The 22,218-nt window shown below is 34.4% G+C and overlaps 1 protein-coding gene and 1 long non-coding RNA gene across 2 annotated transcripts; both read right to left on the bottom strand.

Annotated features, from left to right (window-relative positions):
* Nucleotides 1-767: 767 nt before the first annotated feature.
* LOC126886631 (60S ribosomal protein L17-like) lies at nucleotides 768-1,654 on the bottom strand. The gene is made up of 2 exons (XM_050653623.1): nucleotides 1,486-1,654; nucleotides 768-1,380 (listed from the first exon to the last, which is right to left on the bottom strand). Exon 2 carries the CDS (start codon nucleotides 1,369-1,371, stop codon nucleotides 850-852), a length of 522 nt encoding a protein of 173 aa, XP_050509580.1. The 5' UTR covers nucleotides 1,372-1,380; nucleotides 1,486-1,654; the 3' UTR covers nucleotides 768-849.
* Nucleotides 1,655-14,294: 12,640 nt separating this feature from the next.
* LOC126886630 (uncharacterized) lies at nucleotides 14,295-20,305 on the bottom strand. Its single transcript, XR_007698723.1, has 3 exons — nucleotides 16,392-20,305; nucleotides 15,411-15,756; nucleotides 14,295-14,475 (listed from the first exon to the last, which is right to left on the bottom strand). It is a non-coding gene; the product is annotated as an uncharacterized LOC126886630 (long non-coding RNA).
* Nucleotides 20,306-22,218: the final 1,913 nt, after the last annotated feature.

The raw sequence follows: 22,218 nt of genomic DNA, 5'->3' as shown, positions 1-22,218 counted from the left end.
TGTATATTTAAACATAGTTTTTAATTTCAAACAACTTTTCATAATATCATTTTTTGATATTGTGGAATATAAAGGTACTTTACTCTTTAACGTAATTCATATTTTTGACATAACTCGTATAAAATTGATAAAATTTGATATCTGATGGTTGAGTTTTAGATTTTTGACTATCCAGAGCATTTTATGAACAATAACTTTTTTTCGTAAAATTGATAATAAAAAGGTTTTCCATGTGGTTCCTAGCTACGCATACATACTGTATAAAGCTTCTGTATAAGAATTTTCAAATTGCAATGTCATATGTATTCGGATTCAGCATAATCAAAAACAAAATAGAAACATATTTGATCAAAGTAAAAATGATGAATTTAACGATATTTTTAAAATTATTTATACAAAAAAATTGTTATTGTTTAAACAATTAATAAACAATCAGCGCCAAATCTGCGAGTAGAACTTTTTACTTTAACAAGTATATAAACTAACAAAAAAGTTTTAGAAAAATATAAGCTTGTTTGAATTTTTCCGAAACGACGCATGTTTTCGTTCTAATTGCACTCCCCTATTAGTAGAAGTAATAACTGAGCAGAAGAATCTGATTATAATTTTAGTCAGAAATATAACTCATTTAAAAATCTGTTCTGAATAAACTATATCCAACAATTAATGAGCAAACAACATTTATTCGGATCTATATGGCACATATACGACTATAATTATTATTCTATATATAGGTAATACCAATAATAATTAATAGAATTTGCAAATAGGTAGAGAACAATTTTATTAAACCAAAACTAAAAAAAGCTACATGGCAATACCAAAACAATTATTAAACGAAAAATCTTCTTATGCTTTAGATCTCTTGACTTTATTAGATCTCCCTTTTTGCGGAATATCTGGTGTAGACTCTCTCTCAGTTAGCCATAATTCGATATTACACGGTGAAGACATGTATGGATTAATCCTACCATGTGCTCTATAAGTACGACGTCTCAAACAAACAGCTTTGTTTACTTGGATGTGTCCTATTACTAATCTATCTACATCAAGTCCGCTATAATCAGCATTACTTTCAGCATTTCTTAACAGATGCAAAAGAAATTCTGCCGACTTTTTGGGCCATCTTCCCTGAGTGATACCAAATTGTTTAGCTTGAGCACATCGACCAACTCCACCATTGAACCTTTTGAACGGAACACACTCTTGCTGTGTTATTACATTATTTAAATATGCCACAGCTCTTTTGAGCGGCATATTTCTTATTGCGTTTGCAGTTTCACATGTATTCTTAAAATGGACTCTCAGATTAGAACCTTTAGCTTTGCAAGATTTTGCGGGATTTTCTGGCTCACGCGCATACCGGCCCATTTTCAAAATCTAAAAATTAATCAAAAGTTAAAAATGTTTTTAATGTTTGTATGACTTTCTTTCTATTTCCTAAAAATAGAATATGTCAATGAATTCGTTTAAAATAACACTTACTTTTTTATTTGTATTTGTGAAGATTTATACTAGAACTACACCTTTCTAAACTTTAGCCTAAATAGAGTTTAAACAAGAAAGAGTTTAGTATTTTAGGTTTTACTTGTATTTTGACAACTTCAGTTTTAAACTGTCAAAATTACTGGTGGCGTGTAATTAATTTGAAATAGTTCTAATGTGGTTCAGGTAGTGCAACAGTTAAGTTAGCCTTGGTTTATGTTCAAATTTTGGAATATCCTGGCGCACAATTTCAGCTCCAATGCTTTTTAAATGCATTCATTTTTTTCGAATCATGATAAAACTATAAGTATTTTTTAAAAATTTGAAGGCAGAATGAAAGATTAGGTTATTGCCCAGGGCCGAAAGTCTCTGAAAACTTCTATGTATATTTGTATATTGTTTATTTTAGTAAGTTACAGGGGTGAAAAAAAAAGAGAAAATTTAGTGTGACTTTTAATTTCAAATATCCCATTCACAAGAAACTTTTGTTTATTCTAAGGGACTTTCGGCCCTCGGTAATAATGTAAATCGAAACAAATGAATGCATTTAAAAAGCATTGCAGCCGAAATTTTGCGCCTACGCCCATCAAGGTGATTGTCCACAAGGAGTCTCATGAGAAATTTATGATTGTTTCCACATGAGATATACAGCAGTGTGGCAAAGTCAAATGGAATAAATTCATTACGTATTTCAAAACCGGCTACTTTAATGAAAAAATCCCGAAATAGGTCGATTTTTATTTTTAAATTATGATGTCTTAGCATATATATCATACTAGTGACGTCATCCAACTAGGCGTGATGACGTAATCGATGATTTTTTAAATGAGAATAGGGTTCGTGTGCTAGCTCATTTGAAAGTTTATTCAATTCTCTATTCATCAGTAATATAAACATTAACATAATCTTATTTAAAGGGTGTCCAAAAAATTAAATTAATTTACACAAAAAGGTAAGAAAAGGTAATTCACATATGTTGTGAAAAAAAGGTAAGTCTGTGATAATACCAAAGATCTTATACACATAGATTTGGCCAACTCTATCTATCTCTCTCTACTGGCGCTTAGCTTTCTCTCTCTAGCATTATATGATGGCTGCCGCCTCTGTGTAACTGTCGTTGCATTACTCCCACCTCTTGGTAGATACGCTCACACTCACACGACAGACAAAGATAGCTAGACCACCGTACTTGATATCGACGTTACACCCCGATGCATTGTTTAGCATATCCCTAGCCAGATCTATTCTTGACATATATCAAAAGATCTTATACACATAGATTTGGCCAACTCGGAAAAATAGCGTAACGCGGAGCAGTTCGGGTCGGTGGTCTATCTATCTCCCTCTACCGGCGCTTAGCTTTCTCTCTCTAGCATATGATGGCCGCCGCGCCTGTGTGTCACTGTGGTTCCGTTACTCCCACCTCTTGGTAGACGCTCACACTCTCACGACAGACAAAGATAGCTAAACCACCGTACTTGATGTACTTGATATCGACGTTACACCCCGATGCATTGAGTGGTATATCCCTAGCCTAGCCAAGTCTATTTTCTTTACATGTCTCTGCATATATCTGGATAATACACTTATTATAACATTTATTTTAACATGTAATATTAACATTTATTTTAACATGATAATAACATTTATTTTAACATGACATTTTAGTTAAATCTGACAGTTGACACATTTTATTTGCAATTTGGCATAAAGACAAATCAATTGTGTTTATTACATTTATAAAATGGTATTTTCTTTGATTTGTATAGTCTTATAAATTGTACAGATTATATTCTTAGATATTGTAACAAAATAATTATTGACCTACCCTCGTATACCAGCTCCCGTCTCCGCACAGACAGAACACTATCGATGTTTCGAGATACGCCGATGCAGCGCCGATGACGTCCAAGCGGTCGAGTCACATGTACATAGCTGGAGATATATAGATATTTCTGGAATATCTGTATCGCATATATAAATAGGACATATTTGTAAATAGAGTTAGTCTTAAGCTAAAGTTTGTAAAGTAAACTTGTATAAATAAAAAAATAAAGTCGTATATAAATTACGAACCGCTAGTTTTATTGTAATTAGAAGTAATTACACTAATCACGCTACAGTTGGTGTCGGTGTTCGGTTAACTTAGTGCGATATAAATAAGTGAATTACAGAGAGACTTTAAAAGACTTTTGGACTTTATTCGTCGGGAATAGTTAAAGTGCGTTGATTGTTCGGTATTCGGAAAGACTGTTAAAAGACATTTTGGAAAGTACGTGTGTGCCGACCAAAGATGTTGCTACAAGAACTTACAGTAAAACAGCTCCGTGAACAGCTCGAGGAACGGGATCTGGACAGCAGTGGGCTCAAGATAGTCCTACAAGCACGACTCGAGGATGTCCTCACGAAGAACGGAGAAGACCCAAAGACGTTCCACTTCCAGTCAGCAGAACAAGTAATCTTATCGAAATTAAAAACTGTTTCTGAAACGATCGATGAAACTTCTAGAAGAAGCGACGAGAAACTTGAAGAAGTTAGTAGAAGAAGCGACGAGAAACTTGAAGAAGTTAGTAGACAGAACAACGAGAAATTTGAAAGTGTTTCTCAAAAGATCGATGAAACTTCTAGAAGAAGCGACGAGAAACTTGAAGAAGTTAGTAGACAGAACAACGAGAAATTTGAAAGTGTTTCTCAAAAGATCGATGAAACTTCTAGAAAAAGCGACGAGAAATTTGAAAGTGTTTCTCAAGTAATTAAAGACGTTTGTAGACAGAATGACGAGAAATTTGAAGAAGTTTCTAGAACATTCGATAAGATGCAGAAAAGTGTAGAGACCGTAGAAGAAAAGATCAAACAACTAGAGAGCATGATAACCGATACAAAAGTACAACCATCAGTTAATGCAGCAGCGTTAGATCCGGTAGTGAAAGATGAACTACCGAGAGACGAAACGTCGCATAATATGAGATTCAAATTACCACCATTCGATGGAAAGTCCTCTTGGTCCATATATCTTAGACAATTTGAAGCTATTGCGACCGCCAATCATTGGACCGAACAGGAAAAGGCTGTTTCCTTGACTGCTGCTTTGCGAGGTGATGCTGCAGATATATTAAGATCAATTCCTAAGGGTCAAGAAAATTGTTACCAGACCTTGTTCACTCGTCTAGAAAAACGCTATGGAGATGCCCATCTACAACAAGTATACAAAGCACAACTGCGAAGTAGAAGTCAACGAGCAAGTGAGAATCTGCAAGAATTTGAAGCAGATGTGGCTCGTGTGGTGCGGTTGGCTTATCCAGAGGTGCCAGACAGCGTTTTAGAAGAAATTGCAGTAGATACCTTCGTCAATGGGCTGAAAGATAATGAACTACAGAAAGCTTTACGACTAGCAAGACCGAAAGTTTTAGATGAAGCACTTGCTATTGCATTGGAACACGAAACGGCTAGTCAAACTTCACGAGGCCATAGAGTAAGAACCATTGAAGAAAGTGACGAACACAACGATGAACGTCTGGAGGAAATGATACGGAGAGTATTAAGTAATCAGATGCCAAAGAGACGCGAGCCTAGATGTTGGAATTGTGGAGACGTAGGCCACATTCGTCGTAATTGTAAGAAGATCGTACAGCCGTCGGAAAACTAGAGCGGGTCGACACCAAGGGGCAACTGCCGACCTCGAGAACTAGAGCCCCCATAGTAACTGTCAACCTTACGTCCTCCGGTGGAATCCACAACTTATACATCGAAGGTCGTATCAGTAATAGATGTAGATCATTTTTGGTGGATACAGGTGCAACGAGAACTATCGCACGTCCAGATGTAGTACGAGACCATAATAAATTATCACCTGCAACAGTAAAGCTTAGAACAGCGACTGGTGAGCTAATTAATACATATGGCGAGGCTAATATGTCAGTATCCATTGGCCAGACCACAGTTGAACATCAAGTATTAATTGCCGAGATCTCCGACGAATTCATATTGGGGATGGACGTACTAAGGAAAGTGGGGGCAATATTGGATGTTCAAAATGGAGTTCTCAAGATCAATGGTGAAGAGTTGCCCTTTCACGACGACAAAGAAGATGTCATCCGCTTACTTACTACATGCGACGTAACCATACCCGGTAATAGTGAGAAAATTCTGATGACCATGCTTGATGGACACTGCCGAGAGGGAAGTTTAAGGATGGTCGAAGATGTGGATAATGTCGAGTTCCTAACGGCGAAAACTTTGGTAAAAGTTCGAGATGTGATCCCTGTAAGAGTTATGAATTTAAGGGAAACTGCTATCAAGTTAAGTAGAGGAGCTTTGATCGGGCAGTGTGTTCCCGTGGCTTCAATTTGCTCTGTGAATACCAATGAGAAATCATCGAAGGCGAAGTATCCAAAGGAGCTTGTTGAGATGATCATTGAAAGATGCCAAGATCTTGATCATGAACGAACGGAAAAAGTGACATCTATGCTGATAAAGTATCAAGATGTTTTTGCTATTGACACGAAGGATAAGGGAAAAACAAGCATAGTAACGCATAAAATAAATACCGGAGACGCTCAGCCAATCAGACAACGGCCTAGACGACTTCCATTTGCGAAAAGAGATGAAGCCGAAGAGATTATCAAGGATATGGACAAACAAGGGGTAATTGAACCATCGAACAGTCCATGGACATCACCAGTAGTTCTGGTAAAGAAGAAAGATGGTTCAACGCGTTTTTGTATCGACTACCGCCAGCTCAATGCGGTAACAAAAAAAGATAGTTATCCTTTGCCCAGAATAGACGATACATTGGATACTCTCTCCGGTTCTCGTTGGTTTTCCACACTCGATTTAAAAAGTGGATATTGGCAAGTAGACATGGAGCCAGCCGATCGGGAGAAAACCGCATTTTCGATAGGATCAGGGCTTTGGCAGTTTACGGCTATGCCGTTTGGTTTATGTAATGCCCCTGCCACATTTGAAAGATTAATGGAGGCAGTTTTAAGAGGTCTAACATGGAAAACATGCCTGGTTTACTTGGATGATGTAATTGTGGTTGGAAGGTCCTTTGATGAACATGCCAAGAATCTAATAGACGTCTTTCAACGATTGAGGGCAGCGAACTTGAAGTTAAGTCCGAAGAAATGTCACATGTTTCGACGAGAAGTTAAGTACTTAGGACATATTGTATCGAGTAATGGTGTAACAGCTGATCCTGAAAAGATTGATGCAATTAAAGATTGGCCAGTACCAAAAGATAAACATGAAATTAGAAGTTTCCTTGGCCTATGTACATATTACCGACGATTTGTCAAAGGATTTGCCAATATCTCCAAGCCCCTAACAAAGTTGACGGAGGAGGGCAAAGAATATACATGGAGTGAGGAGTGTCAAAAAGCTTTCGAACAACTACAAAGGGCTCTGATCAGTGCACCGATATTAAGCTACCCGGGACAGGCAGGAAAATTTGTTTTGGATACCGATGCTAGCAACAGTGCCATAGGAGCTGTTCTCTCACAAATCCAGGATGGACAGGAAAAAGTCATCGCTTATTTCAGCAAAGTCCTGTCGAAACCAGAAAGAAACTATTGCGTTACCAGAAGAGAACTGCTGGGTGTAGTGAAGGCTTGCGAACATTTCCATAAATACTTGTACGGCAGAAAGTTCCTTCTTCGAACAGATCACGCTGCTCTAAAATGGCTCATACAATTCCGTAATCCAGAGGGCCAGATGGCAAGATGGTTAGAACGACTTCAAGAATATGATTATGAGATAGAACACAGGGCCGGAAGAGTTCATTCAAATGCTGATGCCCTTTCGAGACGACCATGCAGTGCAAATTGTAATCACTGTGCCAAATTAGAGGAACGATTTTGCCCCGTGAGACGAACCACCGTCGTTAATGAGCAATGGCAGCCACAACAGTTACAAGAAGCCCAAGAAGACGATCCATGTATAAAAAGAGTATTGGATTGGATGCGTCGAGGTGAGAGACCTAGTTGGCAAAACATTAGTGCATGTAGTCCGGAAGTCAAGGCCTACTGGAGCCAATGGAATTGCCTGATACTAAAAGATGATCTTCTGTACAGAACCTTTGAGAACGATGATGGTACAGAATCTAAGCTTCAGTTGATTGTACCTAAAAGTAAAGTGTCAGAAGTATTGCGTCAGTTGCATGACGGTACATCAGGTGGACACTTTGGTATTACGAAGACTCTGCAAAAGGTTCGAGAACGGTTCTATTGGGTGAACTGTAAAGATGATGTAAGAAGATGGTGCCGGAAATGTGAACTGTGTGCATCCGGTAATGGTCCAGTTGGTAAAAAGAGAGCACCCATGAGACAGTACAATGTTGGAAGTCCTATGGAAAGAGTAGCAATCGACATTGCAGGTCCATTTCCAGAAACCGATGCTGGAAATAAATACATTCTGGTAGCCATGGACTATTTTACGAAATGGACCGAGGCCTATGCATTACCGAATCAAGAAGCTGCTACCGTTGCAGAGGTACTTGTTAAAGAATTCTTCAGCCGATTTGGTGTTCCCTTGGAGATCCACTCCGATCAAGGGCGAAACTTTGAGTCAGCTCTTTTCCAAAACGTTTGTAAATTGATTGGTGCCAATAAGACCAGAACAACACCCCTGCATCCTCAATCAGATGGAATGGTCGAGAGGATGAACCGAACGATGGGTAAACACTTGTCCAAAGTTGTATCTGAACATCAGCGAGATTGGGACCAACACATTCATTTATTCCTGATGGCCTACCGCTCGGCCGTGAATGAAACTACAGGTCAAACACCAACCTGCCTGATGTTGGGTCGTGAAGTTCGTTTGCCCTGCGACCTAGAGTTTGGCTGCAGACCTTCCGAGGAATATGTTGCAGGCGAAGAATACGTAGACCGCCTGAAGTTACGAATGAACAACATTCATGAACTTGCCCGACAACACATCCAGATAGCCAGTGACAGAATGAAAGATCAATATGATTCTCGCTGCAAGAATGAAAGCTTCGAAGTAGGTGATCTTGTCTGGCTTTATAATCCACAACGTCGTCGAGGCCTGTGTCCTAAACTGCAAAGACAATGGGAAGGTCCGTATGAAGTTAAGAAGAAAATAAATGACGTAATATACAGAATTAAGAAGTTACCAAACGGTAAACCAAAAGTTATTCACATAAATCGTCTTGCACCATATGCTGGCTCAAATGAAACAGAGGAAGCCCGAGTCCTCCAACAGGAGATGAAAGATGCACCACAGCCAAGTTTTAAGGAATTTATGTCAAATTACGCAGAAAGAAAGAGTGCTAGATTCGGCGTGACCACAGAAGTTCAGCAAGATCTGTTTGGTGTTCCAGAAAACGTCTCTCTAGCCCACTGTGTTGATGACTAAAGGAATCTCGTCCGTATTCAATAGAAAGTTCGGCCGCCTGGACGAGTTAAGGAATCAACAACCTAAAATTGGAAGAGTATTGCGATTGGAAGATGGTCCTCGATCTTTGCTGTATATAGTGACCAGGAAGTCTTATACGGACACGCCAAGCTACGAGAACATATGGCGTGCTCTAACTAATTTGAAGAAAATGGTCTGTAATTATGACATCAAAGATTTGGCTTTACCAAAAATTGGCCATGCAGTAGAAAATCTGGATTGGAAGATTGTGAGAAGCATGCTGGAAGTGATCTTCAGAGAAACTGGCGTACGGATTACTGTGTGTTGCATGAACCCGAAGATGTCATACCCTTCAAAGACAGTAGACTGTTACTTCTTTTCTAGGGGTGTATGCAGAGCTGGAGAATCCTGTAGATTCCGCCATCCTGGGCCATCTAGGGTTGCTGATCGGGACGCTCAGATCTTAAGAGGGGAGCAGTGTAACAAAATAATTATTGACCTACCCTCGTATACCAGCTCCCGTCTCCGCACAGACAGAACACTATCGATGTTTCGAGATACGCCGATGCAGCGCCGATGACGTCCAAGCGGTCGAGTCACATGGACATAGCTGGAGATATATAGATATTTCTGGAATATCTGTATATAAATAGGACATATTTGTAAATAGAGTTAGTCTTAAGCTAAAGTTTGTAAAGTAAACTTGTATAAATAAAAAAATAAAGTCGTATATAAATTACGAACCGCTAGTTTTATTGTAATTAGAAGTAATTACACTAATCACGCTACAATATATTATATATTTCGTAAATAATTTTTTTTCGATTATAGCGCCATCTATCGACAACTAGAATAAATGTTATAAAATATCTGTTATCTGTAATCACGGACGTGTATTTTTTTCTGTCACATACAATTTAATGTGTTAGAAAGAAATCGAAAACTGTGACGCACTGAAAGATGCCTATGAGAAAAAGAATACCTATGTAATTTATACAAAGTATACATCTTACTGCTGTCAGAAAACAGAAAAAATGATTATTTAGGAAATAAACATTATTGCTTTTCGCTTAAAATTCAATGTTTAAGCTGTCACCCTCATGCCTCTTGTCAGTTTGATCTTTATATTTATGCCATATTTATGCTTGGTACTTTTTATTTATGTGAAAAACTATGTATATGTATATTTGCCAAATAATTTTTGTTCTGATTTCTGAGAGCAATAGGTAGGACACCCTGTATAAATAATTATGTTAATGTTTATATTACTAAATAGAGAATTGAATAACCTTTCGAACGAGCTTGCACACCTATTCACATTTAAAAAAATCATATATTACGCCATCACGCCGAGATGGTGACGTCACTAGTATGATATATATGCCAAAAAATCATAATTTAAAAATAAAAATCGACCTGTTTCGGGATTTTTCCTTAAACTAGCCAGTTTACGAAATAATGTATTTATTCCATTTGGCTTTGCCACACAGTATAAGTATATTATGAGATATTTCTCTAAAACACCCGAGTTTATGCGACTTAAGATTTTACTCTTACATGAGACAAGGTGACTCTGACAACAGACACTGTTTTCACAGTATCACAACACTAATCATCTGTTATTTAAAAGAATAAAAAAAATTGGTTTGCCATATTTAACTAAGTTGTTAAAGTAAACTGCCCTAATAGGATTTGATAAGTTTTGATTTAAGCATTTGGAACAGTTCTTTGAAAAAGCTGCCGCTTGTTATTATTCCTACCGTAAGTATTTTATAATTCACTTCGTATGTTTGTCACTATGTCTGAGAAATCTTGTAGCCCCTATAAACAAAAGGGTATAGCTCAGTGGTAGAGCGTTGGGCTGGAGATCAAGAGGTCCCCGGTTCAAATCCTGGTGTTTTCTAATCTTTTTTTTTTTTATTTTTGGCATTGTTTTAATAAAAATTTTTGGAAAGTAGTAAGTAAAAATTAATTTAATCTTTAAATAAGATACAAATAAACTGTCCGAAAGTATATTTATTTCATTGAAATCATATTTAGAAGTATAACTTCTTACTTGCGTACAAAGTACACACACATTCTTTTCTTTATATTTTTGGTATCGTTTTAATAAAAAATTTTTAAAAGTGGTAGGTAAAGAAAGTTAGTTTAATATTTAAATAAAATACAAATAACCTGTTCTGTTAAGTATAAAATAAATGTACCTATATATTTCATGAGACTTTATAATGTTTCTATTATTCTTTCTATTTCATGAGACAAAAATCTCACGATATTTTCTCATTTTGAATCCGCATCCATACTCCATACAGCTTGCCCCCTGTGTATATACAACCAAAATTACGTTGTTCATAACCTATTTAAAATTTTTATGAAAATAATTAATAGTGTAGGAAACAAAGGTTGAACCTTGCAAAATGGACACAAGTCCGGTTTTATTTTTTTTCTGGTATATCAAGGGGTGCTTATTATAAGACTAACTTTTTCTGAAAAAATTTCGCCCCGGAACCTCCCTTTTCACCCCTTTAAAGGGGGTAATTTGTGGTTTTTGCGGAACGTAGCCCTTCCTGTAACTTTTACAAAAAATTTCTTTTATAGAAATATGAAGGGGACTATATTTTCTACGATTTATTTTCGATACCATCTCTCTATCATCCACCTTTTAGCGGGGGTGGCGCCCTAAAGTTGACAAGTTTTTAAAAAAGATGTTTTTAATAAAAATATATTTTTCCCTAACTGTAACGGAAATTAAGAAGAAATCCTGGGGAAATTATTCACAAGTAATTGACTGATTTTTGGTATAGGTTTCACTTAAGGGTAATTGCCCTTTTTTTAATTACAGGGTGTTACATTTTAAAAAACCTCTTTTTATACCATCTGAACCGTTTATGCTAGAGTAAAAAGACTTTCAGCGATTACCCATGTACTGGTGCTATTTACAAATTTGTATAATGCACCCCCATTTTTTCCCTGGAACCACCCCAAAAAAAGAAGAATTAATAAATAAATTGATTTTCTTGGAATCCTTCACACACAATGCCCTTTATTAATATGCTTCATATATCATTTTGTGCACGTTATTATTACCGATACATGGACACCAAAAGCAATTTCCTAGTGCAACCCCTGTAGCAAAAAAAATAAATAAAATGGGGGGTTGAAAATTTTTTTTTGGTTTTTGCTTTTTGATCCATATGGGCATATGCTTCATCAATAGTGCTTTTCAAAAATATATATGGTTATTGCAACATCTCTGCGAAAACCACCCCTATCCTTGAAAATATACTGCAGAAACTACCCCTATCCCTTGGCGAGCATGTTTTTACGATTTTCTCATTACCTATGTATTCTTTTTAAACAAAGCTTATACAAGGTTAAATACCACTATTTACTCTAAAAATCATGTCCTACTCATTTTTTCGTATAAGCAACCGTTACGGCACAGTGGCGCCGTAAACCTCATATATGCTTTGGCGGGCTCCAGTTTTTGTTTTTTTTTTTTCGTCATCTGTTTGTTTTATTGATAAAGTACTTATGCAAAATAAAACAACACAGTGTAACCTACAAATTATGACTTATGCATATTTTACATTCTTTGCTCCCCAAAGCCACAGTGGTGGCCCAAAATAAATTTTTGCAGATTTTCGCCACCTACATGCATTTTATTGCATTAATGCTACCGTAACAGCACAATATTTACCCTTAGGTGGTCGCTACGCAGTGGCGGATCCAGGGAGGGGTGATGAGGGTGATCACTTCCCCCCCTCTCAAACCAAGTGATATTATATTCAAAGATTATAAAAATATTCATTTATTTTTATAGAAATTTAACCAATTGGCACCCCCCTCTTAACGATGCTGGATCCGCCACTGTCGCTAAAGCATAAAAGTCATTCTTATAAAAATAATATTAATATAATATAAGTATTTCAATAAAAATAAATGAATATTTTTATAATCTTCAAATATAATATCACTTGGTTCGAGAGGGGTGGGGGTGATCGCCCCCATCACCCCTCCCTAGATCCGCCACTGCTTAGCGACCACTTAGGGGTGAATATTGTGCTATTAAGGTAGCATTAACGCAATAAAATGCGTGTAGGTGGCGAAAATATGAAAAAATTTATTTTGGGCCACCACTGTAGCTTTGGGGAGCAAAGAATGTAAAATGTGCATAGGTCATGATTTGTAGGTTACACTGTGTTGTTTTATTTTACATAAGTACTTTATCAATAAGACAAACAGATGACGAAAAAATAAACAAAAACTGGAGCCCGTCAAAGCATATATGAGGTTTACGGCGCCACTGTGCCGTAATGGTCGCTTAAACGAAAAAAATGAATAGGACATGATTTTTAGAGTAAATAGTGGTCTTTAACCTTGTATAAGTTTTGTTTAAGAAAAATGAATAGGTAATGAGAAAATCGTAAAAACATGCTGGATAAGGTATAGGGGTAGTTTCTGCAGTAAATTTTCAAGGATATGGGTGGTTTGCGCAGGGATGTTGCAATAACCATATATATTATTGAAAAGCACTATTGATGAAGCATATGCCCATATAGATCAAAAAGCAAAAAACAAAAAAAAAAATTTAACCCCCCATTTTATTTATTGTTTTTGGCTACAGGGGTTGTACTAGGAAATCGCTTTTAGTGTCCATGCATGGGTAATAATAACTTGCATAAAATGGTATAAGAAGCATATTAATGAAGGGAATTGTGTGTGAAGGATTCCAAGAAAATCACTTTATTTATTAATTCTTCTTTGTTTTTGGGTGGTTCCGGGGAAAAAATGGGGGTGCATCCCTAATAACACAAAACATTCCATGAATGTTCCTAGAATGTACACACAGGACATTGAAAACATTCCTGGAATGTCCCCAAATGTCCCTGGAAAGTACCAGGAAAGTGCTGTGTCAGCATTTTATATATTCTTAGAATGTTCTGTTGGAACATTCCATGAATGTCTACGAATGTTCTTTGGACATTCACAGTCTATTTTTTAGACTGAATGTCTTGTTGGAACATTCCATGAATGTTCTTTGGACATTCACAGTATATTTTTAGACTGAATGTCTTGTTAGAACATTCCATGAATGTCTACGAACGTTCTTTGAACATTCACAGTATATTTTTTAGACATTCACTGAAATATATCGTCAGTAATGTGACAATACCTCCTATATGTTTTTTCATGAGGTTTGCAGGAGACGAAAAACATTTTTTAAGGTCACTTTCTGGTTTCGTACGTATTCTGACTTTTTTTGTAGTAAATAGATAGTTGAATTTACTGCAAAACAAGTCAAAAAATATATGAAAACAGGAGGTGGCCGAAACAAGTTTTTAGTCTATCTTACAAATCTCTTGAAAAAAACAGATAGGAGGTACTGTCACATCACTGACGATATATGGCCATACCAAATAATACATCCTTGATAAATATAAACATTTTTATTGCAAAAAATCTTTACATACATTTTTTAATGTAATTTGCTGACATTCCTAAATATTATTAAAAAATGTGTCACATTTGCTTTGTAAACCTTTCTTTTGCTTTTCGTAGCCACATATTCCGTTTCCTTTCTGGTTTTTTGTAGACCACTTCTCTCAGCTGATTCTACAAGAAAATAAAATAAAAGGTAATTTTTCTATCCTTTACAATTAACAATCAGAAGAAATATTATTTACAGGTAATAATATGCATAAATAATAATAATAAAAAAATAAATACTAAATAATATTTAAATAAATAATATTTAATAAATAAAATAATAATAATGAACATTTTGTATTTTGACAACGACATCCGATGTGGAAGTAGAAACTTTAATAAAATTATTTTTTCAAGTAAATTGTGGCTTATTTCCCCATTAGAATAATTAATTACAAAAAAGCCACAAAGAAATAGATTTTTCACAAACAAATAAGTATTTAGTATTCATTATATTTATTGTTTTTATTATTTACTTTAATGTCCTACTGGTACATTATTTGACAAATAATGACATTTCGAAGTCTGTTAAGTACGATATAACGCCCTTGGGCATTAAATTTAAATAACGACTTAGATACTGTCAAGTTGACAAATATCAACCTAACTAAAACTATGGTTACCACAATTACGTTACTACTGTTACTGGTAAATGTACTTATTTAAAAACTAATCAATTCAAAATTCATTCAAATTTTTCGCATATAAAGAATAATTTAGTCGGACATTAAACGTTGAAGGCACCACAGGTATTATAATAATAACGCTTTCGGTCAACGTATATCCCTATAATACCCTTGGTACCTTAATAACTGTAACATAAGATTATACCTTAATTCTTGTTTTCGATTTCTGATGTTTTTATTTATTTACATTGAATATTAATCTGTTTTGTTGTATAATCTACTTCGCAATAATTATGTGATATATTTGACTTAAAATGAATTCAAAAATTTTCTGTAGTTGGGCAACAATGTCAACTTAGATCTCCGATGTAGATAATGAATTACAACAGTATCTATATTGTACGGACTGTATTATTAATTAGGTTATGCATATACCTGTGTGACATAAGCTATTGGAACAGCACAGTCTCTCAAACGAACAGATGAAAGTGAAGTTCTGTCAATATCTTTTTCTAAAAAGTGTTTTGAACATACTCCTCTATAGGGCTTTTCATCGATTGTCATTTGTTTCGAGCTTCTGTCATGTGTCACATAAAATTAATATATCTACGTCATACGTCTTTGGTTTGTATCATTGGTATATGTCAATAATGTATGACGTAGATATATTAATATTATGTGACACATGACAGAAGCTCGAAACAAATGACTGTGAATGAAAAGCCCTATTAACAAATCTAATCTATACTTTCTTGTCTTCTTCGCAGGATCTTCTGGAAAGCTAAAAATACAAAATATATGCATTACTAAGCATTATTAACAAATTTTAGTTTTAAATAAAAAATATGATTAATGAACTCACAAAATTATTATAAAACAGCTTAGAAATTGTTTATTAGTATAGTCGGTTCCCCAAACTCAGACACAACTGGCTAGTGATTTTAGTAGGTAATTTTTTTTGTTTTTGGCCAATTTTGCCAAAATTACAGTAATTAGTACTGAGACTGAGTTTAGCAAATCGACTATAATATTCTGTGTATTCATTAGTTGGTACTGCATATTATAGTGTGTGGTCTACCATCCTATTTATAAACGCATACACTAGCAAAAACGCAAAAAGAATTATTTTAGTTTTACAAATCCTTTTGTTATTACCTATCTCTATTTACTATTTTAGTTAGGAATAAGCGAAGTTTGTGGCTTATTCACAATTATTATTAAAATAATAAATGGATATGACCAATTATTAACTTATAAAATAAAATAATAATTCTTCTGATTTATGCCTTTTATTCACTTTGTTATATCTACGTTACTTAAAAGATTTTTTATGAATAGTATTATTAGGGTATTAATAGTATTAATTTATTTTCTGAAATACAGGGCATGCTTTCGTTTACATATTTGCATACTAACCTTTTAATAGGGCTTTTCATTCACAGTCATTTGTTTTGAGCTTCTGTCATAATTGAAACGTTATTCCTGCAGATTTTTTTATCTACATTTGTTTCTGCTACTCCAACTGCGTTAAAAACAGGACACCATTTTATGCACTATGTTAATAATACTATTAAAGCTATTATAAAAGTATCCGAATTAAAAAAATATTCTTAAAAAGCACAAATAATACAAAATACAAACAACAATCCACGGCAAGGCCGGGCAACGGCCATAGATTAATAATATAGTATTACCATAGATTAATAATATAGTATTACCGGATAGATAGGCAACTCACTGTAAAAATTTGGTTCCTTTCGCCACTTGCGACCGTAGTGTTAACTAATCACCATTTGGCGGGAAATTTAAATGGACAAGCATTAATTTCATCCGTTCAGCGCCTCTTGCGGACCCTTTCGTTACTAATTAAAATATCTTCTTATCAACGCATGAAAGGCAAAGCTCCCTAACCGACAAGATTTGGTAAAACGACATATATATATATCATTAGACTCGCCATAAAAATCCGCGTCGATTGGTCTGGGTCTCGTAGCGCTGCGTTGAGATTTGTTGTCGCTTAGGAAGTACGTGAATCTTAAGTATTCTCACATTTTCAACTGACTAAGCAACAAAAATGTCCTAATTTTCTATATATCGGTTGGTTGGACAGTTTGAGTTATAAAAAAAAACGAATAGTAATTTGTTCCTGTCTTAAAATTATATTAACCGTTAACTTAGATAAATTTACTGAAAGTAAAATCATATGCACCAAGCAGTACGGTATTTTTTCCTGTTCTAGATTTTGCTATCATAGTCGCTTACCGATTTTTTTACAAACAGAAATATGATCCAAACGTGTCCTTATACATTTGTTCCTAAAAATGTATTTGACATCATTTGTGCTTAGACATTTTTGCTTGTTGCGAAATAGGTATAAAAAAGAACTTAGATAATTTTACATAAAAAAACGATACCAACTTGATGTCGCTTAGATAATTTTACCTGACTAATAAGTTTGGAACCGAATGTCGCTTAGATAGTTTTACTTGCCTTAATGTTGTGCCAAACGTGTCGCTTAGATAATTTTATTTGAATTTCAAAACGAATAATAGGCGCTTAGGAGGCGCAACCATGTTTTGAATGTCGGTTATGCATAACGTACTGCATACTGCATTCGTATTCGGAACGAGTCAGTCGAGCGCAAGTGCAAGCGACGAGGAAACAGATGATGCAGAGTCAACGGGTAAAAAAAGAAAAAAGAAAAAGAATTTCAGAAGAAGAAAACCAACAACGAATGGATCGGGCATAGAAGAAGAAACTGTAGGTGACGCTGGATTGAGGGAAAGAAAAAATAATGAAAGAAAAGAATGATCTTAGAAGAAGAGAGCTGGGGAAGAATATACAACTAAGAAGGGAGTGACAGTACCAGCCAAGAAAGTTCTCCCGAATCCATGTCAAGGAAAAAAATATGGGAATAACTGTGGATCTGTCCCCGAAGAAAGAAAAGAAAGCATATTTAACCATTTCTGGAAACTGGATACAACTCGATGATGAGATTGGTTGGTATCATTGGCGCAAAGAGTAGGTGTGAAGCGCAAGCGCAGTGAGTCTGAAAAACCCAACTGTACTATAAAATATTTTATAAATGAAGGAGAAGGTAAGAGAAATGTATGCTTACAGTTCTTAGTAGCCACTATGAATGTTTCAGATAAAACTATTTATAGTATTGTTAAAAATGCAGAGTGGGGATGTGCCAAGGAAGACATGAGAGGAAAGATGGAGCCGTCAAATAAAACCAAACAAACTACTCTGGATGCCGTTTTAAACTTTATAAAAAGTTTGCCTGCTTTACCATCGCACTATGGCCGCCAAGATTCCAGTAAAGTTTATTTACCAGAAGAATTCAAGAACATACCAACTCTTTACGGAATTTATAAAAATAATGTCATTAATCAAGGTATGGATATATTATGAGTGAGAGAATTTTTCGCAAAATATTTCATGAGCAGTTTAACGTCGGCTTTCATGTACCAAAGAAAGATAAGTGCAAGAAATGCCTTATGTTTGAAAAAAACACTGATCCTGATAAACTGAAAGAAAAAGAACAGCATGAGAAAGAAAAAGAAGAAAGTTACGCCCGTTTCAAAAGTCACAAAAATATCCATAAAGATGATTCTTCTACATTATGCGTCAGCTTTGGTCTTCAAAAGGTGTTGAATACGCCATATTCACCTTCAATGCTATTATACTATAGTAGAAAACTGGCTGTTTATAACCTATGTTTCTACGAGAATGGCACTCGTAAAGTATTCTGTTATTATTGGGACGAATCAAATGGTAAACGAGGTGCAAATGAAGTAGCAACAATTTTGCATAAATACATTAAATCTGTTGATGCCAGAGGAAATGTTAAACGATTGCTGTTATACTGCGATTATTGTCCAGGGCAAAACCGGAACCGCAATGTTATGGGAATGATTCATCAAACTTTGCAGGAATGTAATAATCTTGAAACAATTCAGTTGAATTTCCTACTAACTGGGCACACTTATATGCCAGTAGATACGTCTCACGCCATCATTGAAAATAACCTTAAACATACAACTGTTTATGCACCTTCCCAATGGTTCACCATTTTCTCAACTGCTAGAAAGAATCCATCGCCATTTAATGTTGAGCGAATATCTTATGATCAATTTAAAAAATGGGATAACATTGGAGACAAATATTTTAAAGGAAATCTTACTGGCAAAATAAGTAAAGTTCGGATTGCAACTTTTAAGAAAGACAAACACATTGTTTCTATAAAAACATCTATGAATTCTGTTGCCAAATTATTCGATGTTGGTTGAAGTCCAGCCTAAGACTAGGGTCCCACTTATGTCCTGCTATAAATCACTACTGCCCATTTCCAAAAGAAATATCACGATCTTCAGAAACTTTGTACTGACCAAGTCATTCCAGCTTGTTTTCATCATGAATATTTGAACATTCCACGGGATGCGAATATGAAAGATGTGTTACCAGAATCAGACGTAGAAGATCCTGATTGCGATTTTTAATTTATTTTTGCTACAGTTTTGTTTTGATATTATGTTATTAATATTAGTATTACGAGTATATTATAATTTGTGGTTGCTTTCATTTTGATGTTATAAAGTATAAGAAGTCAAAGTGTTAAGGCTGATTAATAACAAGTATACGGTCGTCTTATGTAACATTTCCTAAATAAATTTATGGGTAAATGCATTAAAATGCAATTATTGTTTCTCCGTCATCTGTTTGGATTAGAAAAAGATGCAATGACATTATTAAATGCGTTTAGGCATAAATTGATTTAGGAAGCGTTACGCAAGGCCCCCTAAGTAGCATATTTTTTATAAGTTTAATTATTTGAGGTTCCAGTATTACAGTCTTGACCAAATACGATTTAAAGTTAATTTTTTAACTATTATTTATTTTGTTTGTTTGCTATCATTTGTTATATGTTTGAGATTGAATAATAGAGTTCCTTACATAGGATATTACTCCTTACATAGGATATTAGTAATTGTCTTACATAGGATATTACTCTAAGTACACTTGGTTAATTTTGCATTTAATGTGTTCTTTACCAATTATTTTTCCAATAGTTAGAGTTCTGGATCTTAGTACCATAGTTAAATGTTAATGAAACAGTACACACGAACATAATATTATGTATGAATTTTTAAAGAAACTTTTTTAACTCTGATGAGTCTTGTGATGTTAAACTGTGCACTGTGCCTTATTTGGAGTAATAATAATTAATAATATGTTGAGATCTCTTTCTTGTTTAAGCAAATTCTTGATGTTACTTAAGTATGTTATTTAACAATTATTTAGAACATTTTTTTTTTCGTACCCAGTGTTAATTATAAAAACCAAATTTTGTTTAAGTTCTTAATTTTTAATTCAAAAAAATACTGCAATACAATATAAATATTGATTAAAAACAAAAATCGTTTTATTTGTTAAACTCACTCCCTTCAAAAATGTCGGATAGAGTTGCAAATATTACTTTATAATAAGTAATTAGATTATTTTTCTTGAAGGACCTGACTAAAATTTAATTATTTAGTTTTTTTTTCCTATTTTTCAAAAATATTTTTTGGTTATTAATACATTTTTACCTATTTGCATATACAATAGCTTAAGTATGTAACTGAATATACTTGAAAGTTTTTTTGTAGGCTCAGGCGCATAGATAGTTGTACCTGTTATTTTTTAGGGGTAATCTTTTACTAACCAACTCTAAATGGTAAACTTGAAGTGTTAAGTTTAAATATTACTTCTTAGATAAAAGCCCACAATATTATAATGCCTAAACTGTAACCAGTATTTATCTATGATGAAAAGTAAAGATTTTATAAGAATTTTTCAATAAAAAAAATTTTTGATCAGCTCTCCTGCACATTTGTATAGATGTCGGTTAGGAAGGATAGCCTTTCATGCGTTGTTATAATCTCACCTATATTATTAAAATAAAATACCAGAACTTACTAAGTTTGTTAAAGTATTTTATTTAAATAATATCTAAGTAATACTCATACATTATTCGGAATTCCCAAGTTACAAAAATATGTTATTTTTGCTGTCAAATTATAAAAAAAGTTATGACAATGTTTTTCTAAATATAGGTACGTGTATTTATTTGTTGTTTCAGATAAAACAGTTATAAACTAATTACTATTTACCTATCTATGCATTTTTCTAACTTATCTATGATTTGTACACAACAATAATAAACCATGTTCAGTTCTTTTATTAACACAACACAAAAGTTCTTTCGTTTCGTAACTAAAACAAAACTACACTTTATCAACGAAGGATAAGGAACCAACTTAAATTGAAATTACTAAGAACAAATCGTTAAAGGTAATACAATAAAAAATAAAAACTGTAAACTAATGGAAAATTTTTTCCACTAACTGTCATTACTTTTGACAGAATTGACATTGCCGAGTTAAGCCTCGTTTGATTATTTTATTTATGACATTCAGATATGGCGTTAACATAAATGATTGGTTAAAGTCTTCGTGAGCGAGATAGGCTGTCATTTCTCTTTATTAGCTGACGGTAGTGAAAGTGATGGGGGAAATTCCCCAGTTTGTTCATATAAGATTCCGGGGCGCATATTTACAGACCCTAGCGTGTGTAGACACCAGGGTGTTGAAATCAGTTAGGGTTTGGAAAAACAGTACATTTACAGATGCTAGCGCGTGTTGACACCACGGTGTTGAAATCGGTTAGAGTTTGGAAAAACAGTACGTTTACAGATGCTAGCGTGTGTTGACACTAGGGTGTTGAAATCAGTTAGGGTTTGGAAAACAGTACATTTACAAATACTAACAGATTTGGACACCAGAGTGTTGAAATCACCTAGCTTTTTTAGTGGTTATACATGCATAGATGGTAACGGCTATTGACATTGATTTTATATACCTACTGCTGTGGAAAAATATTTAAGTGATTTAGGTATTAATAAATAATTAAACGTTGTTGGGATACAAACAATAATATATTAACACAAAAGAACATCATAAAAAATGTTGTTCTGAAGCTAGCTCCTTGTGGCATTTTTATAATTAACTATTTAGATGGGAAATAAGCCACAATTAAATTGAAAAAAATAATTTTATTAATGTTTCGACCTCCAAAGCGGGTGTCGTTGTCAAAATAAATACAAAATACTACTAAATTAAACAAAAATGTTGTTGCTTAGTAAAATATTCTTCTAATAATTTATTTAATCTGACTCATTTATATCGGCAATTCAGACATA

The sequence above is a fragment of the Diabrotica virgifera genome, chromosome 6 (genome assembly GCF_917563875.1).
Source record: "Diabrotica virgifera virgifera chromosome 6, PGI_DIABVI_V3a".
Classification (NCBI taxonomy): Eukaryota; Metazoa; Arthropoda; class Insecta; order Coleoptera; family Chrysomelidae; genus Diabrotica; species Diabrotica virgifera.
The sequence above is the reverse complement of the archived record's forward strand: the minus strand, read 5'-3'. Positions and strand labels throughout refer to the sequence as shown.